This window comes from Cotesia glomerata, linkage group LG7 (genome assembly GCF_020080835.1).
Source record: "Cotesia glomerata isolate CgM1 linkage group LG7, MPM_Cglom_v2.3, whole genome shotgun sequence".
Lineage (NCBI taxonomy): Eukaryota > Metazoa > Arthropoda > Insecta > Hymenoptera > Braconidae > Cotesia > Cotesia glomerata.
In genome coordinates this window covers 22,958,379-22,980,581 of record NC_058164.1, presented here as the reverse complement: position 1 = coordinate 22,980,581, position 22,203 = coordinate 22,958,379, and the positions used below count along the sequence as shown (strand labels likewise).

General features: G+C 28.2%; 2 protein-coding genes across 7 annotated transcripts; both read left to right on the top strand.

The window, feature by feature from the left end:
- The first annotated feature begins 740 nt into the window (after window positions 1-740).
- LOC123269299 (glycylpeptide N-tetradecanoyltransferase 1) lies at window positions 741-11,419 on the top strand. 2 transcript variants are annotated; one of them, XM_044734900.1, is made up of 7 exons: window positions 741-934; window positions 1,328-1,590; window positions 3,641-3,851; window positions 5,614-5,730; window positions 5,797-6,148; window positions 8,710-8,973; window positions 11,054-11,419. In XM_044734900.1, exons 1-7 carry the CDS (start codon window positions 858-860, stop codon window positions 11,210-11,212), a joined length of 1,443 nt encoding a protein of 480 aa, XP_044590835.1. In that variant the 5' UTR covers window positions 741-857; the 3' UTR covers window positions 11,213-11,419. The 2 variants fall into 2 exon arrangements, with proteins under 2 accessions (XP_044590835.1, XP_044590836.1); XM_044734901.1 differs by having other exon boundaries at window positions 748-934; window positions 1,331-1,590.
- Window positions 11,420-11,756: 337 nt separating this feature from the next.
- LOC123269300 (hyaluronidase-like) lies at window positions 11,757-21,715 on the top strand. Of its 5 annotated transcripts, XM_044734902.1 has the most exons (6): window positions 11,771-11,890; window positions 12,240-12,421; window positions 14,676-15,099; window positions 15,173-15,374; window positions 15,574-15,799; window positions 20,591-20,687. In XM_044734902.1, exons 1-5 carry the CDS (start codon window positions 11,835-11,837, stop codon window positions 15,781-15,783), a joined length of 1,074 nt encoding a protein of 357 aa, XP_044590837.1. In that variant the 5' UTR covers window positions 11,771-11,834; the 3' UTR covers window positions 15,784-15,799; window positions 20,591-20,687. The 5 variants fall into 5 exon arrangements, with proteins under 5 accessions (XP_044590839.1, XP_044590837.1, XP_044590840.1 ...); XM_044734904.1 differs by lacking the exons at window positions 12,240-12,421; window positions 14,676-15,099; window positions 15,173-15,374; window positions 15,574-15,799; window positions 20,591-20,687 and adding exons at window positions 18,985-19,166; window positions 19,616-20,039; window positions 20,113-20,314; window positions 21,381-21,715 and having other exon boundaries at window positions 11,757-11,890; XM_044734905.1 differs by lacking the exons at window positions 11,771-11,890; window positions 12,240-12,421; window positions 14,676-15,099; ... (1 more) ...; window positions 15,574-15,799; window positions 20,591-20,687 and adding exons at window positions 16,005-16,011; window positions 18,985-19,166; window positions 19,616-20,039; window positions 20,113-20,314; window positions 21,381-21,715.
- The last annotated feature ends 488 nt before the right edge of the window (window positions 21,716-22,203 follow it).

Genomic DNA, 22,203 nt, shown 5'->3' with positions numbered 1-22,203 from the left:
TCAAACTGTGATTGTTAATTTTTACAGTTTTTAATAAAATATTTACATTTTACACTCTGTTATTATTACAAAATCTGTAAAAATTACAATCTGAAACTATAATTTTTCTAGTTTTTTATATATGAAGCGCCACATTATGTTATATAATGTAATTTTCATTTTTTTTTTCGCCATGTAATAACATTATATTTTAAATATAATATAATAATAACATTATTCTATTATTCTAAGATTTTTTAAAATATATTTTTAGACACCATAATTAATTATAAAATAAATTAAAATTAACTTAGCAGACATTTGATAATTTTAAGAATATTTTTAACTAATAAATTATGACAAAAAAAATTGACATCTAGAAATTTAAAAAAATTACAAATGCTATTTTTTAAAAATAATTTTATTTAACAAATTTTTTTGTTAAATAAAATTAAAAAATTGTCGTGACTGCTAACTTAAGTTAAAGTGTTTTTCATGAGACATAAGTCAAAAATAATAAATTTTAAATTAATAAAAATAATAATACCTTACCGTAATAATTCAAAAATTCCCGCACTTAATATTCACAACTATCGACTGTCCGTACCAACAAAACAGACAAAACAGTAGTGACAACAATAAAATCTAGTGACTTTAGTCTGACACTGCACAACTTAACTAAGATGACCGAATAACCGGAAACGTGGATCTGCACAGTTTCTAGTTTCTTGCAGAAAGTATACATATCTTTACTTTTATCCATACATTTACATTTTACAAAACTTGTACTTGTGTACATTGATAAATACAGGTACACATGAATACGAGTCACGTCTCTTACACATAATAGCAATAGTTAAATAAAATCTATAATAAAGATGGAGGACAAGAATCGGGATTCGGATCGTGAAAATAAAAAAGAGGATAATCATGATAAAAATGCTAAAAGCAAAAGGTAAGTACAACTTAACTTTTTATAATTAAATTTAGCCTTGATGTTTATTACCGAGTAAGTATAAAACATTTTTTTCCGGCCATTAAATAAATTGTCTAAACAAAAAATATTTCCACTCACGCCCTTTGCCCGGCAGAAAAAAAGTTCTTTAATTTTATCAATTAAAAAAAATATTTTTCTCGATAAAATAATTTTTTTTTTAATAAAGCCTTGACATAATTAATATAAAAATAATTATGCGGTTTTTTTTATTTATTTTTAGGTAATTAGTTGATTTTTTTGAATGTTGGCATTGAATGTGACGCGGGACATTTGAATTTGTTTATTTTTTATTTTGTATTTTTTATAAATTAAAAAATAATATAATTTAATTGTAACTATTATTTAAATGAGCAGCTCGAAAAAACGCGACCGGAAGAAAAAAAATCAGACGGCGAATTCTGGTGAAAACAATCAGATTATTAGCCCGACGATGACCAGTTCGGAGATGACGAGCACAAACGCCTCCGGTGAAGTACCTGGAGCCTGCTTTTCAATAAAAGAAATCCAGATGGCGATGGAGGTTTTGAAGATGCAGCACAAACCTGCTAAAACTCAAGAAGAAGCTCTGCAGAAGACTTATCAGTTCTGGAGCACACAGCCTGTTCCTAAAATGGGTAATTTTGTAATTAAATAAATTTTTTATTAGTGTAAATTTTTTTTTTTTAGTAACAAATTTTGATGATTTTTAAAAAAATATTTTGAACTAAGTTTTTTTTCCACACGGAAAAAATTAAACTATAAAACTCACTTGGATTCCGGTTAATTTTTATAGTTTCAAGCAGTACAGCAAACATCGGGGTGACACAGATGTAAATATTACAAAACTTAATGTAGAAAGTGTAAAAGCTACAATTTATAATTTAATATCGAAAATGTGATTAGAAGCTGTCACTATAGTAAATAACGACTCTCTCATCTTAAAAAATTACAGTTTCAAACGGTAAAAATTGCCGTTTTAATACATAGTCTATACTATGAAGAGAAGGGGAAGGTCTCACACTCAGAGAATTTAACATTTGAAACAGTAAAAATTCTACTCCTAAAATATATATTTTACCAGTCCAAGCAAATCAATAATTATAGTTTAATTTTTAACGTTGCGTTTAAAATTTACCATTTTACTTCGTAAATAATGACGTTGCTTGTATAAAAATTTAGTAACTGTAGTTTATATTTTTTACATATCATACGATCATTTTTTAGGTACGAAATAATAAATATCACAGCAAAATTCTTAATTATTATACTCTAACATTTTCAACTTTCACATAGAGATTATTACTGTTTAAAATAGTATTTTTTTCCATGTAAATAATAAATTGTTGCATTAAAATGATAGATATTAGAAAGTCATTGCTAAAATCACGATTTTACTGTTTGAAATCGTAATTTTTTTCCGTTGATCATTACCTATTATAAATCGACTATTATTTATTACAGTTTACTTTTTTCCGTGCATTTTTATTTATTTTCAAACTATATTTCTTTTCTGAATTATCAATCAAATTTAATAATAATAATCATTATCACATGCAGGATTTTTACTTTGGTTTCAAAATAACAGTTAATAATTAATGATATTAAATTTCTGATATTACGACGAATGTATTGGTCATATCGACGATCTAATTAGCAATTGGCCTAACTCTTTATTTTTTAAAGGGTGATTTGTAAACATTCTCTTGTAGCAATAGTCCAATTATAAATTATTTGAATGATTCAAACCAAAATAATATACCTCCATAAGATATTAAATTGTTTTTTAAAGTGATAATGAGTTTTGAACTAATTGTTTTTTCGTACAAATGGAAGATTTTCTAAAGTGGAGTTAGACAATTTGCTAATTAGAACGTCGATATAAAAAATTTTTTTAAATAAAAGTTGTTAAAAATTTAATTTTATAAAAAAAATACAGTACAACTTGGTTATAAGTTATAATTTTTTCTCTCTTCTACTTACATAAAATATTTCGTATATAGATAACTGCCTTGAGAGTGAGTAGATCATCCGATGTAACTTTTAACCAGGTTGTACTGTGCTGTATCTTATAATTTTCTCTTAGGACCAATTAGAAAGCCGTAATTTCAAAATTAAGATTTTTATAATTAGCAAAAATTTGAATTATTCACTATGAATCTTAATTTTGGAATTACAGCGAAAATATTGGTTGTATAAAAAAAATCACATTTTTTGTAGAAAATTAAATTTCTTATAACTTATGTTTCAAAGATTTATTTCTAAGATCAATATTAAACCATTCATTTTAAAAAGGCAAAAATCTTGGCCTTAATCATTATTTATTAATTCTTGATTCTTAATTTTAAATATCATCAATTTAGTGCATAATTAAATACTTGCAAGAACGACACGTAATTATTGTCTTATATCATAATTTTAAATTAATATTTTTTGATTTTTTTTATGTAAATAAAAATTGAGATTTAATTATGTCTACAAATCATCAAATTTTTTTTACTATTCTTAATCTAAAGATTTTTTTTTTTTTTAATTGAAGTTTATAATTTTTATATTAGCAAAAGTCAATTATTAAAATTTAGTTTTTAATAGAGTTTTATAGAACAATTTATTTTGAATAAATTTTTTTATATAAATATATTGCTAGTTAATTAATATTGAACCTGAATTAAATAATTAATTTTGCAGATGAAAAAATATCAATAAATGAACCAATTGAGCCGAACAAGACATCAATAAGGCCAGAACCTTATTCACTGCCAGCTGATTTTCAATGGGATACTTTAAACCTCGACGACCCTCTAGTTCTCGCAGAGCTTTACACTTTGTTATCAGAAAACTATGTTGAGGATGATGACGCCATGTTCCGATTTGATTACCCTCAGAATTTTTTAAAGTGGTAGGTTTTTTCCCTTACTTTTTATTTATTCAATATTGTCAAGATTTATTAATGAAGATTAATTTCATATTTTTCAAAAATTTATTTAGTGTTATAAAAACGAAAAAACTGCAATAATTAAAATAGTCTTTTTAATTTTGTCATATTTATTATTTTATTTAATTCAATCTATATTATTAAGAGAATAAGAAAAATTTTGTGTCCAGGACAGTCATATGATAAAATCGGTTTTCTTCGTGAAATTTAGTGTCGTTGCAAAGGTCTTGATTTGAATTTGTGTCTTTTCAAGATTTCATATCATTCTCACTGATATTCAATTTATGATAATAAGTATTTAGGCTGCATTAAAGAATTCTCTATCTCTAGATCCATAATTAAGAAATGACTTTGTATCTTAAGAACTATTGACATTTTTAAAGATATAAGTTCATCCCGACATTACACTCATCGAGACCTTTCATTTGAGTACCCACATCAATTTTTCATATATTTTATATATTTATATGGGTGATTCTCTGTAAGGATGTCTGAAATCTGTACAAAATTGTCCGACCAAATTATTTTTGATTTTATTATAAAAACAATTAACAAGGGCTACAAAATTATCAGCTTAATCATAACAAATAAACAGCCAAATTAATTTTTGTTTTTTCGATATTTGTGTGTATTTTGCCATATAACATGACAGGGGACTGTTTTTTTTTTTTTTTATCAAATTGAGAAAAATCAAGCAAACTATTTCAATGCATTCAACTTTTCAAGTTCTCAATGAATGCTTACATTAATTAGAATAATATTAAGTCTTATGGATCCAATTTTATAAATAAATTATAAATAAAAATAGTTAATTAAAAATTATAAATAAATTGTAAATAAAAATAGTAGCACAAACGGTGCTTTGACACTAAATAAAATGGTGATAAAGCGCTAATAGCCCTATGGTTATTAACTTAAGGCTAGTTAGATCCTTATAAACCTTACAAAAGGTAAAATAACACGCTAGATTTTTTTTTTTTAGCTTTGAACTTTTGGCAGGGGACTGTTCTTAAAATGTTCTTAAAATGCCTGGGACAAACTTTGGTTTAATGAATTTAATGAAAAAAATTAATTTTCAGTACTTTTTACTGAAGAAGATTGTTAGTTAACTAATTAAGTTTATAAACATTTTGGACCAAATTATATATTATGGACGAATAACTTAAAATTTAATCTTAAAGTTTTAATTTTGGGAATGGGACAGCCTAGGGGACTATTATTTCGGTTGTTTACGAATTTATAGCAAAAAAACCAAAATTTATTTCATTTTAGTTTTCAATGCTCCAAATAGGAATGTTTTTTTTACTTTCGTAACAAATTTTTTTTAGTTACAAAATAACAATTTTTCCTATAAAAAAATGCCTGGGACAGCAAAAAACATCCTTACAGAGAATCACCCATATAAAACTGAAAATATGGTAAAAAAATCAGCCTTTCAAAATAAATGTTGATTTAATTTAAATAAAAATTTCTTTTACCGAACTATATAACTTGCCAAAAAATCCATTAATTAAGAAAAATTTTTTTTTTAATTTTTTGAAGGAATTGTAGCTCCCCCTATCGTAAATGGCTATGTAACTCAGTGTCGTTTAATATTGCAATTAATAAAACAGTTGTTTTTTTTGTCACATTTATTATTTTATTTAATTAAATTGAATTATTATTATTAAGTAAAATTAAATCAAATTTTTATCTAATTTTATAATTGATAAAATTTTTTTTTCAGGGCGCTGCAACCACCAGGCTGGTGTAAAGAATGGCACTGCGGTGTGCGCGTTTCAAAAAGTGGACGTCTTGTTGGTTTTATATCAGCAATTCCCGCAACGCTACGCGTTTATGACCAGTAAGTATATTTTATAAAATATAATTGAATATTTATGTAAAAAATAATGAAAATAAATAATTTTAGCACCCAGAAAATGGTGGAGATAAATTTCCTGTGCGTCCATAAAAAGCTCAGGTCAAAGCGCGTCGCTCCAGTTCTGATCCGCGAAATAACCAGGCGAGTAAATCTTCAAGGTATTTTCCAGGCAGTTTACACTGCTGGTGTGGTGTTGCCAAAACCAATCGCCACTTGTCGGTACTGGCATCGCTCATTGAACCCAAAGAAACTTATCGAGATTAAATTCTCTCATTTGTCTCGTAACATGACCATGCAGAGAACGCTCAAATTTTACAAGCTCCCGGAGACTCCGCGTACTCCTGGATATAGAAAGTTGGAAGAGCGCGATGTTAATCGAGCTCACAAGTTACTCAATGAGGTTTGTTAAATAATACCTAAATTATTTTTTATATTTAAAATTAAAAATTAAAGACTTGAGACAAAATTTAAGATAAATAACATGAAAAGACAATAATAAATAATAATAATAATAATTTATTTACAAGAAAAAAAAACAGATACATACAATACATAACAGAAAAAAATGAATGTACGAATTAATATCTATCCTATAGAGATGTTTTACATCTGTACATGGGTGATTCTCTGTAAGGACGTCTTAAATCTGTACAAAATTGTTCGACCAAATTATTTTTGATTTTATCAGAAAAAAAATTAACAAGCGCTACAAAACTATCAGCTTAATCATAACAAATAAACAGCCAAATTAATTTTTGTTTTTTCGATATTTGTGTGTATTTTGCCATATAACATGACAGGGGACTGTTTTTTTTTTTTTATCAAATCGAGAAAAATCAATCAAACTATTTCAATGCATTCAAATTTTCAAGTTATCAATGAATGTTTACATTAATTAGAATAATATAAAGACTTATGGATCCAATTTTATAAATAAATTATAAATAAAAATAGTTGCCAGGGGACTGAGTTTTGAAGTGGCCCAGACACATATTTCCAGCACAAACGGTACTATGACACTAAATAAAATGGCGATAAAGCGCTAACAGCCCTATGGTTATTAACTTAAGGCTAGTTATTAGATTCTTATAAACCTTACAAAAGGTAAAACAACGGGCTGAATTTTTTTTTTGGCTTTGAATTTCTGGCCGGGGACTGTTCTTAAAATGCCTCGGACAAACTTTGGTTTAATGAATTTAATGAAACAAATTAATTTTCGGTACTTTTTATTGAAGAAGATTGTTAGTTAACTAACAAAGTTCATAAACGTTATGGACCAAATTATATATTATGGACGAATAACTTAAAATTTAATCTTAAAGTTTTAATTTTGGGAATGGGACAGCCCAGGGGACTGTTATTTCGGTGGTTTACGAATTTATAGCAAAAAAACCAAAATTTATTTCATTTTAGTTTTCAATGCTCCAAATAGGAATGTTTTTTTACTTTCGTAACAAATTTTTTTTAGTAACAAAATAACAATTCGTAACAATTTTTCCAATAAAAAAATGCCTGGGACAGCGAAAAACAACCTTACTGAGAATCACCCACATAGGACTGGTACAGTATAAATCCCAGAAAGCGTATAATTAAATTACAAAGAGATAATATAATTGATGCTTATTCGAAGATCATAAACGGTTTTACATTATATATTAATTTGTATTATCCATTTTGTTAATTTATTTCTAATTGATTTTTTGCTACCATCCAAATTTTTAAGGTCATATGGTAGTTTGTTGTAGTACTTGATAGCAATGTAATTAGAGCTATTCCTAGATGTAGTTTTATTTCGTTCCGGCAGAGAGATCAGTTTATTTCTGGTAATAATTAAGTTAAAATTTGATAAAATAAAGATTAAACAGGAGTAAATTCAAGATAAACAACAAGAAAAAATTTAGAGTAAAAGTTAAAATAAAAAAAATTTTTTTTTTCCAATTTTAAAAATTAAAAAAAAAATTTTTTTTAATTTAATTTTTATAAGTCAGTTATTGCACTATTAAAAAACTCAAGGTGACTTTTTTAACTCTGTTTATAACTTCCATGCTCATAAAAAGTTGTAAAATTATTGAGACTACTTGAAAAATTGGCTTATTTTTTTATTGCTATCGATAAATATTAATCGGAAAATAGACACTTTTTTTTCGTAGAAAAACTCGAGGCGAAATTTTTTTTTTAATAACAACTATGGTATATTTTTGATCTCAATAGGACACAGACAAATCTTTTTCTTCAATCTATTTGAAAATCTTCGTCACCTGTGAAAAATTGATGAATAAATTTCGAAAGATTCAGGAAAAAAATTATTTAAATTTTCTTACAAAAATCTGTGAATTTTTATGTGCAACATTAGTATGACAAAATTGAATTTTCTGCAAAAAAAAAAAAACATACTACGAGATCATTTTTATTATTAGTTCAGTATGTATCTCGGACTATTTTAGTAATAATCTAGCAAACTTAGTATGGATCACTCCTTTTCATTACCTTAATTTTTATTTTATTTATAAAAAATTTTGTTTTTACACGGAGGCGTTCGTTATTTATTTATTTTTTTTCTAATTATTCAACTATAGTTAGTAATTAAAATAATCATTAATGATACTTGGGCCAAGATTTTTTTCAAAATTAAAAAATTAATGGTTTAAATGTTAGATCTCGCCGCGAAAATATTGGTCCTATAAAAAAATTTATTAAACAAAAATTGTTCAAAATTTGATTTTCTACAAAAAATGTCTCCTGTGATTTTCTTATACGATTAATATTTTAACCGTAATTCCAAAAGTAAGTTTTATAATGAACGATTCAAAATTTTAGCTAATTATAAAAATCTTAATTTTGAAATTTTCTTATTGATCATCTTATTATCAAAAATTCGATAACATTTATTATTAATTGTTATTTTAAACTTAAGGCAAAAATCCTGACAATAATAATAAAATAAATATTTTATTTATCTAGTATCTCGAGAAGTTTGACTTGGCACCAGTTTTCACGAAGGAAGAATTTCGACACTGGTTCTTACCGCAGGATGGTATAATAAACAGTTTTGTTGTTGAAAATGATAATAAAATAACAGATCTAGTTAGTTATTACACATTACCGAGTTCAGTAATGCATCACCAAGTCCACAAAACACTACGAGCTGCCTACAGTTTTTATAATGTTTCTACTAAAACACCATGGGTTGAATTGATGACTGATGCATTAATTTCAGCAAGAAATGTAAGTATTATTTTTTTTTACTATTATGCTCTAAATCAAACCTATTCCCTTTGAGCTTAACTTAAAAAATTAAAAATAGTGTTTAAATTATTAGTTAAAAATTTTTGAACCAATAGAATAATTTTTCAAAAGTTTCATTGTCCTGAATCGAGTGAAATTTATTTAAGGAGGTTCCACGGTAAGAAAAAGATACCAATAGGTTACGGCTATTGGTTTCTTTCTTACGCACTAGCGCTGCCTCTCTTTACAGACTATTGCACGCCTCATAGCGCGAAGCGCGTGAGGTTGTGCTTTATATAGATATACTTCACTCGTCAAGGTCAAGCAATTTTGTGATCTTTAAATGCCTCTATCACAACCATATTACACTTATACAATGATATAAGTAGATGTACACCGAAAAAACACTTAAATTAAACCATCTTTTACTTTCTAAAATCATTTCATGTTGCTATTTTGATAAAAAAAAAAAAAAAAACGTTTTGAAAAAAATTTTACGTGGACGTCCGGATGTCACCCCATTTTGGATGTACGAACGATTACTCTCGAACAAATTGATATTTCAAGACCGGACCTTTTTTATTAGTTTAAGAATTCGATGAACTGGGTCCGTATTTCATATCACTGGTCTAGTTTACGTATTTTTTTTTTTAATTGAATTTTTATTAAAATTCACTACGATACAACCGTACAAAGCCAAATGAACTTTTCTTATTTGTCACGTGAAAACTATGGCGCCACTTGATCAAGCTAGATTTTTTTAGACTGCGTGCGCATATGACAAGAAAAAAAAGCGCCGATATTTAAAAAAAAAAAAAATAAAAAATACTCTGTAAGAAATTACTTAATAATAATTTTTTTTTTTTAAATCAATTACGCAATTAATTTTTTTCTTAAGAAATGAATGAGCGTTATGAGACGTGCAATTTTGGATTTTCCAAACTCGCTCACTTACTTCCACTCACGTAAAATATCAAAAGTCGCTAACTTCAAAAATTTTTTATAAAAAAATGAATACCGCTCGTTTATGTTATTTTTGATAAAGAATACTTGTTATAATTTCAATTAAATATTCTCAGTTTTTCAAAAAAATTTGGTATATAAAAAAAGAATGGTTGTTATTCAATTAAATGTTCACTCTAACTACGGTTAGGATAGGGAATACATGTTACATGTACGATTTTTAATTGCTAATAATTTCGAAAATTAGCACTGCAAGGATTATTAAAAAAATTTATTCGTATAAAGGACACTTGAAAGGACGCGTATTCAAAAATTGAAGAATATTGTAAAAAAAGTGATTTTTTGATGGAACCTCCCTCTCCTTAAACCAAAAAAAAACTTAGTTTAAGAATTTTTCTGCTAAAATTAAGAAGATCTTCAAAATTATTTAATTTCGAGCTCTGTTCAAAAATATTCATTGAAAAAAAATTCACTATTATGAGATTTGAATTTTTTTCAATAATTTCAATTTCTCAGTATATATCTATAGATATATAATTTACATAGAGCGAATTTTTTTAATTTTTTCCAATGAATATTTTTAAACAAGGAGTAAATTTTTTTTCTGTATAACTATTATTGACAATATATTAAAATATTAAAACGAAAGTGATGATTAGCGTGTGAATTTTTTTCGCAATTTTAAAATAAATGGTTCAAATCTTTAATATTATGGCAAAAATATTGGTCCTATAAAAAAATGTATCCAACAAAAGTTGTTCAAAATTTAATTTTATAAAAAAAATGTTGCTTATAATTTTTTTAAAAAACAAATATTTTCGCTATAATTTCAAAATTAAGATTCATAATAAAAGATCCAAATTTTTCGATAATTATGAATCTTACTTTTGAAATTATAGCGAAAATATTTGTTTTTTAAAAAAATGAAAAGAAACATTATTTTTATAAAATTAAATTTAGAACAACTTCTGTTGAAAAAATTTTTCATAGGACCAGTATTTCTGCCTTAATATCAAAAATTTGAACCATTCATTATAAATTATTATTTTGAATTCGCGGCAAAAATTTTGGCGCCAGTGATGACTAATAAGTAATAAAAAATAATTAATAATTTCAGCTGGACTTCGATGTGTTCAATGCATTAGACCTAATGGATAATAAAGAATTTTTAGAAAATCTAAAATTCGGTATTGGCGACGGGAATCTTCAATACTACCTCTACAATTGGCGCTGTCCCAGTATGACGCCCAACAAAATTGGCTTAGTTTTGCAATAGACTAACCTGATAAATAAAATGAATTAACACTAAAAAAAACAAATAAAAAAAAAACAATGTTTTTTCAATCACACTCCTAGTTCTAGTGTTAATTACATCAATAAAATATTATTACTACTTTCTATTTTAATTTAGTAAATAAATAAATAAAAAAATTAAAAGTTTACCAAATTTCTTGATTAGACTGTAAGCTTATTCCAATAGAAATTCACTTTTTTCTTGCTCTGATTTTTTTTTTCTAAAGCTTTTTCTTTATTTTTGTGTAGATAGAATTTTTGTGATGGAATAAATTTATGTATCCTTAATTTTTTTTTTTTTTTTTTTTTTTTTAGGAACTCAATAAATAGTTGTGATTAATTAATTATTTTTTTAATAGTAAAAATTTTAAAATTCTTTCGTTAGTTGGCTTCTTTAAAATATTTTTATTGCTTTAAAACTTGGACACTCAGTATATTTTTTTATTTAGAAATAAAATTATAAAAAATTATCTCCTTATCGAGGAAATAATATTTTATCTGAGCTTTAAAAGTAGAAAAAATAGTATAAAAAGATAATATGTAAAAAAACAATGCGTTTGAAAAAGAAAATTCATTCGAAGAAGCGCACATAATTAATAACCATTATGTTTAATGTGCCCATGTTTCTACTGAGCCTTCAAGCAGGTGGTATAAATAACACGTAAGATATTAACGATATGTAATTATTAATCTAGATACTTTTAGTTATTGACTAAATGACTCAAAAGTATGATTCAGAGGAGAATCTTCAAAATTAACTGGTTAAATTCTTAACGAAAATTACGAATTCTAGTTTTAATATAAAGAAAAAGAATGCTCATAATGAATAAGTCGGCGGGTGAAAAATTCAGCCGTTTGAGGAAAAAAGGTGGTAAAAATTGGACAATGAGATTAGAGATTTTCTTGATCCGCGAGGAATCTTTCGAACAATTACAATCGCTAGTGGTTTGATAAAATATTTCGATAAATTGTTTTGAGATGAATAAATAAAAGTGGTTTTATTCTTATAGAGCCCGTGATTATAAAGTTTACTGGAATGTGCCAACATTTATGTGTCACAAGTACGGAATGTACTTCAATGATCTGGATAAATTCGGAATCATCCAGAATACCAATGATCAATTTCGCGGGGAAAAAATAGCGATACTTTACGATCCTGGAATGTTTCCCGCGTTGATAAAAAATCCCAACGGTGAGTCGTAACTCAGTAAATAAAACTTTATTTTCCATCATTCTCCTCGTCCTCCGGAAAATTTTTCAAAAATTTTCCATGGACTCTTTAAATTGTCGGGATATATTATATATCTATTTTCAATTATAATTTCTTCTCAATTCTTCAATTGTCCAACCGATCATTTTCCTTATAAAAATCCCCGCGTATAAAATAAGATATTCCCTTTTTTCTCTAATTCTAAATTGACTGCGCCATCAAATTCTGCAACGCCCTCTTCACCAAGCGTCTTTAACCTCAACATCGAAAAGGCCCTCTGTCGCCCGCGTCTTTAACTAACTCAGAAACAACTTCTATTCAATAATCAATAAATGAATCCGATATCTGTAAAGAGATCCACGCAAAGTAGTCAAATTTTTAAAACTTCCTTAAAATTTGTAAATTCAATCTACGTAGCCTAATAATTAATAAAAAAATTAAAAAAAGTAGGTTTCCGGGATATTTAATCAAATAATTAGGTTTGAAAATTGTAATTTTTAGATGTAGGTAAATGGAGATTCCACCAGCCGTGTATTTGGTTAAGAATTTAATGCAATTAACGATTTAAAAAAGATTTTATTTTCATTTAATTTTATTGAAAAACTAATAAGCTTTCGATTAAAACAATAAAAAAAAGTAGCTTTCCGAACGTATTACGGATATATTTTATATTTTTTATGAAAAATCACAAGGAACTTTCGTTCTTTAAAGTCTTGTATTCGACTTGGCAACACCGTTTGGGTAGTTACTCGGCGCATAAGTAACCGCGGTTTTTTAAATGCTAGAAGGTCTTAATCATTTTAGTTAGACAGTAAACATAAATAAATTTTAAGGTTAGGGAACTCTTGCTTTGTTATCAAGTGTATATCGGTAACCGAACAAAAACAATTTCACTGTAAAAAAATCGCGCCAAGTCCACGTTCATAAGACTATTAAGAAAAAAAAATTTTTTTTTTTTCTTTACAAAAAGATATAAAATAGAAAAATTAAAAAATCCAAGTAACCGATATGATTGTATATGATTTTCGGAAATTAAAAAAAATTTTGTTGTAAATTTAAAAATTAAAAAAAAAATTTTGGAACGTATTTAGTGTGCGTGGTTGCAAAATATTTTACTTTTAATGAAATTCGTAAATCTATTTACTAGGACTTTAAAAAAATTGAAATACAGAATGACGCACAGCAAGTACGTTCCAAAATTTTTTCTTAATTTTTAAATTTACAACAAAATTTTTTTAATTTCCGAAAATCATATACAATCATATCGGTTACTTGGATTTTTTAATTTTTCTATTTTATATCTTTTTGTAAAGAAAAAAAAAAATTTTTTTTTTCTTAATAGTCTTATGAACGTGGACTTGGCGCGATTTTTTTACAGTGAAACTGTTTTTGTTCGGATTTCAGTATTTTTTGAAATTATAATAAAAATTTGCAATTGGTACTAACTTAAATCTCAAGTTGGCTGCATTTTTTATAGCAAACTATCCCCTTGAAGCTACAGTTTATGTAAAAATAATTGCAGCGCACCCTGGCGAGTGTAGATGCAAGCTGTGAAATTTATTTTTTTAACTGTAGTTTCCCATCTATTGGAGGGTTACCATGCATTCTCGAATTACTTAGTCTGTGGCATGTCACTTTTTACATCGAAAAAAAGTCAGGATCGAAATTTTTGAGCTTGCTATAGTTTGTGCTGATAAAATTTAATAATTTCAAGTAGATTAATTATTATAATTGAATATAATTAATTAATATCAGTAAAATAAAGCATGAATTACTGTTATAATATGAAATTTAGGAACAAGAAGTACCGTAGAATTAAATAAAATTTTGCAACCTCAAAATACCGTTCTGCTTACAGTAAACACAGTCGGTAGTCTGGCGCTCCGTTTACAACGGATTTGAACGGAACTTGGCGCCAGATTCTACCGAATCTGTGGATTCAGAGTGCTATATTTTTTATTAGTCAATTAAATGTTAATAATTATTTAATGATTAAATTTTTCGGAAATTTCCTCAATAATGTTATTAATTAATTTAAAAATTAATTTTAAGATGGATAACAAAAGTATTTCTACGTATTATTTTTTTACAAACATTCTTTACACTAGGAGGGTACTTGGATCTCCTTAAACTACAAAAACCAAGTATCATTTTAATATTTTTTCATGACTAAGACGATAAAATGTGCGTAGTATAAATAAATATACGTTAGATTTACCTATTAAATTATTTTAAGGTGCAACAAAATTCAGAAATGGCGGAGTACCCCAAGAAGGTAATTTGCAGAGCCACTTAAATTTATTCAAGATCCATCTAGAAGAGCAGGTCCAAAAAAACTTTTCCGGCCTCGGAGTGATCGACTTCGAAAGCTGGCGACCGATTTTACGGCAAAATTGGGCGTCACTGGCTCCCTACCGTAGCATGACGATCCAGCTGGAAGCTAAGCACCATAGAAATTGGACCAAGTCCGCGATTGAACGGTATGCGGTTAAATCGTTCGAATCTGCCGGTCGGTTGTTCATGGAGGAAACAATAAAATTGGCGAAGCAGTTGCGTCCCAATGCCTCCTGGAGCTACTACGCGTTCCCGTATTGCTTCAACCTGACGCCGGACCATCCTAGAGCATCATGTGATCCTCAAATGGTTAAAGAAAACGACCGGTAATTTCAAAGAAAACTAAAGTTTTGTTCTTCACTCGCTTTACTATTCATCCAATCATTATTCTTCTTCCAGACTATCGTGGTTGTGGAAGCTGGAAGATTCGCTCCTACCATCATTCTATTTGAGCAAGTCTATGTCGAGTGATGAGCAAGTAGATTTCATTGCTGGTGGAGTAAAAGAATCCGTCAGATTAAATAAAAAATTTCCTAAGCGTCCAATTTTGCCGTATATTTGGTACAAATTCAATGACCAAACTGATGTTTATCTCAATGAGGTAGATTTTTATGATTGCTACGCTTTTTAGGAAGTTCAACTTTCAAGCACTAGGCAGTGTTAGATCAGTCAGTCCTAAAAGACGCCATTTTACCCGTCTAGACTGCAAAGTTGTTTTTTATTTTACCACATTGATGATAGAAAATAGGTTAAAGATTGTTTCCAGCGAAAAAATAAAAAAATGTCTTTTAATATTGTAGAATGAAATCTTGAGCAGTTTCAAAACGATGCTGGATAATGGCGCTAGTGGTTTTGTGATCTGGGGAAGCTACATGGATGTTAATACCAGACAAAAGTGTGTCAATTTTGAAAGTTATCTAGAGAACATTCTTGGACCAGCTGTCGTAAAAATAAAAATTACCGCATCAAATTATACTACGGTGGAAGATCCAAATTCAGACGAATTGTGATTGAATTTTTCTATACATCAAATAATTAAATTTAATTCAAATTTGTCAGAGCAAAAAGATATTCTTTGATAAATTTGTTATTTCAAACATTGTCTCATAATAAATAAAAAAAAATGTAATTAATTATTTTTTTTAATTTAAGAGTACTGTGACCTAGATCATGAAACTCCGAGTAAAATGAGCCCCCGCAACCCTTATTAATCACCACTTCTTCATATAATTAACGGCGTTAATATTTTATTAATCAATTAATCAAAAATCGACCTGCGACCGATCAAATCGAGCGACGGCTCATTTTACTCGGGATTTCAAGAACTTTTCAACTATCTAACTCATTTTATTTGAAATAAATTATTAAAGAGTATTTACAACACTTTTAACATTAATTATAACGATTGCTCAATATTTTTAAGTTACTTTTTGATTATTCAAAGCTTTTTTTCATGTTACTTATTATTCAACATCAATAAAGCGTTGTTTAGTTTTATAAAAGTCAAATTGAACGTTCTAAGTTAAGTGACCCAATAAATTTGCCTGTGAAAAATTTCTCGCCTCTAAAATGGTCTTTTTGATTAATGAAAAAACAAAATTGTTCATTTTGAATAATCACAAGTATCGCGACCTAGATCATAAAATCCCGAATAAAATGAACCCCCACAACCCTTATTAATCACCACTTCTTCATATAATTAACGGCGTTAATATTTTATTAATCAATTAATTAAAAATCGACCTGCAACCGATCAAGTCGAGCGACGGCTCATTTTACTCGGGATTTCAAGAGCTTTTCAATTCTACCCAAATCTCAAGTATAATTATGTATCATAATCAACAAAAGCCGTAAATAAAATGAATTGAACGTAAATCACAGCAATTACACCGAATAACAATGGATTAACATGTCGAATTAGCATAACAATGCAAAAACTCATCGACAAATTTTATTAGATACATTTAACGCAACTTGAGGTCATACATTAAAAACCTTATCATTCGGTGTATATAATATATAATTGTTGGTAAGTTAAAGGTACTCAAGACCTTCGTCAGCGGTAGTATCAACTTGCAAGGTCTTTTTTATAATTCTTAGTAAGTATTATTATTTTAATTTATTTTTTAATGTCATTCTTACGATAACGAAAACTGGTTATTTAAAACTTTTTTTTTACTATTTCCTTAATTCATTATGCTATTGATAATCGTGACTATTAGTCTAGTTAAATTATTCATTTTGTTTTAGGTTTATTTTAAAAAAAATTTTTTTTTTTTTTATAATTTTATTTTGAGATTGATAAAAAAAAATTATTAACTTTGTTTGAATTATTTTATTGATAATTTTAAATTCAAATCGGTAATAAACATATTAAATTTTCAAATAGATATTTTTCAATGAAATTTAAAATCATTGATTCTAAAAATAATATTATATTAATAATTAAATATGATCTACTAAATATTACTTGTATTTCTTTTAATTGGGAGAGATTATTAAAAATAAAAAATAAAATAATAATGTAAAAAAAAACGAATTCCGAAAAATAAAATATAATTTATCTAAAAAATTACATGTAAATTAGACAAAATAAAAATAAACATCACTTAGTTTAAATTTATAGCCTGTACATTATGTCAACACATAGTAATGAATAATTTATTATTTGTGTGTACACGGGGATAAAAAGGTAACGAGTGGAGTAAAAAGTGGGAAAATTAAACACCTGCAGATTCGTAGATTAAAGAACGACAGATTGTTATTAAATAAAAAGCAATCCTTGACTCGTCCTCATCATCATTATATACACTGATATTAACTTAGCTATGATACTTTTTCCGTGACTTCGTTTCCCGCGGCGTCAATGAGCCCGTATCTATCCTGTCGCCATCCACAATCGCTCATATTCACGTCAGGGAAATCGGAATGAGCTAGCACTCTTGCTTTTTTTTTTTCATCAGAATATGAATAAACAAATTGACATGTAGTTAAATTACGGAAACGAGCAACCAACGTTAGCATGATTGTTGAAATTTAGCGTTACTTTGTTTGTTTATTTATTTTCATTGTGGTTAATATCATTGTTGATACGCGCGTTGGCGAGGACATAGAAGGTGGGGAAAAATAGTCTGTATAATAAATACCCGGTAAGTGAGACATTAACTTCAGTTGTGCTGGAAAATTCATTAAAAGTTTATCTTAACAATTATTATGTTCATTACGTTTTTTGTTTTCTTCTGGATAATTAACATTAATGCTGCTTGTTTCAAGTAAGATCTAAAATCTAAGATCTCCATTGATTATTGACTCTCGATTAATTGTTGATTATTGATTATTGTCATAAGATTATTGAGTATTGATTATTTTATTAACAAGAAATAAATTGCGAGGTTTAACGAACTTTTTTATCTCTCGACTGTAATTGTTGACTGGGTAAGGAAAGGGACGGGGAAATGAGAGAATGTTTGAGAAAAGAATTTGAAAGTAAAATTTAATGTATGTTAACATTAATAAATAGTATCCGTTAAACTTTATGTTAGATAATTATATTAAAACAAGAATATTATTCAAGAAAAATCTTGGAGAAAAATTATATATTTAAATATTATTGAATTTTTAAATTGTTTACTGAAATTTGGGCAGTTAAATTCTTGGGAGGATTATATCTTAGGCATTGTCGAGAATATTTGTTAGAGCGCTCTCTAGTGTGCACGTCATCAACCCCCAGAATAAGTTAGAGCGAATTTAAGGGAAAGAGTTTTAACTATGGAGAATTTTAACTCAAGTTATGGAAATTTTCTAGTAAGATTTTTATTAAGAGATAAGATTATCAATTTAAAGGATAGGGTTTTGTCGATTAACTGAATGACTCAAAAGTGTGACCCAGCGGAGAATCTTCAAAATTAACTGGTTAAATTTTTAACGAAAATTACGAATTCTAGTTTTAATATAAAGAAAAGGAATGCTCATGATGAATAAGTCGGCGGGTGAAAAATTCAGCCGTTTGAGGAAAAAAGGTGACAAAAATTGGACAATGAGATTAGAGGTTTTCTTGATCCGCGAGGAATCTTTCGAACAATTACAATTGCCAGTGGTTTGATAAAATATTTCGATAAATAGTTTTGAGATAAATAAATAAAAGTGTAATCAATCGGAAGAGTTCTATACTGAGGAGTAGGCGAGGTTGTAACTCTGTTTTATTTTTATAGAGCCCGTGATTATAAAGTTTACTGGAATGTGCCGACATTTATGTGTCAAAAGTACGGAATGTACTTCAATGATCTGGATAAATTTGGAATCATCCAGAATACCAATGACCAATTTCGCGGGGAAAAAATAGTAATACTTTACGATCCTGGAATGTTTCCCGCGTTGATAAAAAATCCCGACGGTGAGTAGTAACTCAGCAAATAAAACATTATTTTCCATCATTCTCCTCGTCATCCGGAAAATTTTTTAAAAATTTTCCATGGGCTCCTTAAATTGTCGGGATATATCTATTTTCAATTCTAATTTCTTCTCAATTATTCAATTATCCAACCGATCATTTTCCTTATAAAAATCCTCGCGCAAAATAAGATATAACCTTTTTTTCTCTAATTCTAAATTGAGTGCGCCATCAAATTCTGCAACGCCCTCTCCTGCAAGCGTCTTTAACCTCAATGTCCGACAAAGGGCCCTCTGTCGCCCGCGTCCTTGACGAACTCAGAACTAACTTCTATTCAATAATTAATAAATCAATAAACTATCCAAAAAAATAATAACTTAATCTCATCAAAATATAAATTTTGACTTAAATCTTTGTCATATATGATCCTTATATTTAAAAAAAATTTCAAGGTTCAATAACTCGCAGAAATGGCGGAGTACCCCAAGAAGGTAATTTGCAGAGCCACCTAAATTTATTCAAGATCCATCTAGAAGAACAGATCCAAGAAAATTTTTCCGGACTCGGAGTGATCGACTTTGAAAGCTGGCGACCAATTTTCCGGCAAAATTGGGCATCGCTGGCTCCTTACCGCGACCTGTCAATTGAGCTGGAAACTGCGCGCCATAAAAATTGGAGTAAGAGCGCTATCAAGCAGCACGCGGTTCAATTGTTCGAATCCGCCGGTCGGTTGTTCATGGAGGAAACAATAAAATTAGCGAAGCAGTTGCGTCCCAATGCCTCCTGGAGCTACTACGCATACCCTTATTGCTTCAACCTGACGCCGAACCAACCTAGTGCGTCATGTGACCCTCGAGCGCTCCAAGAAAACGACCAGTAATTTCACAGATAACTAAAATTTGGTTCCTCACTCACTTTACTAATCATCCAATCATTATTCTTTTTCCAGAATGTCGTGGCTGTGGAAGCTGGAAGATACCTTCCTACCATCAGTCTATTTGCGGAAGTCTCTGTCTAATAATGAGCGATTGGGTTTAATTGCCGGACGGCTACACGAAGCTGTTAGGTTAAGTCGAAAGTTTCGAAATCGTCCTGTGATCCCGTATTTTTGGTTTAAGTTCCTCGACCAACGTGATGTTTATTTAAGCAAGGTAATTTTACAAATCAATTATTGCATTAAGTTAATGTAACAATTCAAGACGGCCTGGATTTTTTATGACATCAAATTTTATTCAATCCCTGTAGAAAAAATATATAAAAAATTAATATTCCACAAATATCTAATGTATATGAATTTTCACCGAAAACTTATATGAACAATTTTTTCTACATTTGCTTATATGTTGGCCTATATGTATATTTTTATACATGTTTTCATCTATAAAACAAACATAAATTATTGCTATTGAAAAAAGATTAAAATTTGAATTTGGCATTGCAAAAAGCTATTCTCTGATAAATTTGTCTTTGATGAAATTTGTTATTCCAGAAATAGTCTCATAATAAATAAAAAAAATTAAATTCATTATTTTTTTTAAATTTAAGAGTACTGGGACCTAGATCATAAAACCCCGATTAAAATGAGCCCCCACAACCCTTATTAATCAATACTTCTTCATATAATTAACGGCGTTAATATTTTATTAATCGATTAATCAAAAATCGACCTGCGACCGATCAAGTCGAGCGACAGCTCATTTCACTCGGGATTTCAACAGCTTTTTAACTATCCAACTCATTTTATTTGAAATCAATTATTAAAGAGTATTTTATAACACTTTTAATATTAATTACAACAATTTCTTGGTATTTTGAAGTTACTTTTTGATTATTCAAAGCTTTTTTCATGATAATTATTGTTTAACGTCGATAAAGCTTTGTTAAGTTTTATAAACGTCAAATTATTTTATATATTTTCTTATATGTTCGCCTATATATTTTAATACATGTTTATATATATAAAACAAATATAAATTATTGCTATTGAAAAAAGACTAAAATTGGCAAGTTAACCCCTTAAATAATCCAATTACCTTTTATCAATTTTCAGAAAATTTCAAAGTTTTTTATGAATGAACGGATACATTTAACATTTATGAAAACATATAGGCAAACTTTATGAAGTATTAAATGAAATATAAATAATAAAAGAGGGGAATTTTTGTAAAATAATAAACTATTCCAATAATCTCGAATAAAATATATGAATTTTTGCAGGAAGACATATTCAATAGCTTTAAAGTAATGATAAAAAATAACGCTGACGGACATATAATTTGGGGCAGTTCCCAGGATTTTGACAGCCAGCAAAAGTGTGCAAAATTCAAAAGTTACTTAAACGACATCCTCGGGCCTGCTGTCAAAGAAATAACTTCTCTTGGATTCTGAAGTTCCAGCACTGATGAAACTTCAATTAGATTTCGTGACCATCCAATTGAAGGAGAATAATATAATAATAGACTTTTAAATCACCTCGATGTACAAAATACACAATTTTTAGTTATTATTGTTATTTGCATTTAATGAAAATTACACATTTTGATTACACACTGTACAATTCTCTGATTTGTTTCTCTTATTTTCGTCGTCTCCTGTCATTCGCTTCAGGTAAAGAAATATGATTTACTAAGTAGCAATTAAAGAGGCCGCAGTAGCGAGTGAGAGGGTTATTTTCAATTCTTATGCTCAAAAATTGGTATTATATATTCGTATAGATGACTAAGCAGCTCGCATCAAGAGAAACAAATATACACAAAAGTTGTATACAAATACGGCGCCACGCGCATATTTACTTGTGTTTGTAAGAAGGAACTAGAATTAAGTTCGGCGCTAGGTAAAAAATATAATAATTACTTCTAAGAATGTTTCCCGATTGAGAAAATTCACTTTGCTACCGAGTTAGTAGAAGAGCCTACAGCGATCCAGACTTCCTTTGTACGGTGAATTGGTAATGGACCCTTTTTTTTTTTGGTGAAATTTAAGCAAGCGTGTGATTAAGTGGCTGGCTGGAGAATTAGATCCAGTGATAGTAAATTGATTT

Excerpts from the sequence above, each read along its gene's own strand:
- LOC123269299 (XM_044734900.1), top strand. The coding sequence starts at position 858 with ATGGAGGACAAGAATCGGGATTCGGATCGTGAAAATAAAAAAGAGGAT. Across the intron at positions 935-1,327 it reads AAAAATGCTAAAAGCAAAAG|CAGCTCGAAAAAACGCGACC; the intron begins GTAAGTACAACT and ends TATTTAAATGAG. Across the intron at positions 3,852-5,613 it reads CCTCAGAATTTTTTAAAGTG|GGCGCTGCAACCACCAGGCT; the intron begins GTAGGTTTTTTC and ends TTTTTTTTTCAG.
- LOC123269300 (XM_044734902.1), top strand. The coding sequence starts at position 11,835 with ATGTTTAATGTGCCCATGTTTCTACTGAGCCTTCAAGCAGGTGGTATA. Across the intron at positions 11,891-12,239 it reads GCAGGTGGTATAAATAACAC|AGCCCGTGATTATAAAGTTT; the intron begins GTAAGATATTAA and ends TTATTCTTATAG. Across the intron at positions 12,422-14,675 it reads GTTGATAAAAAATCCCAACG|GTGCAACAAAATTCAGAAAT; the intron begins GTGAGTCGTAAC and ends AATTATTTTAAG.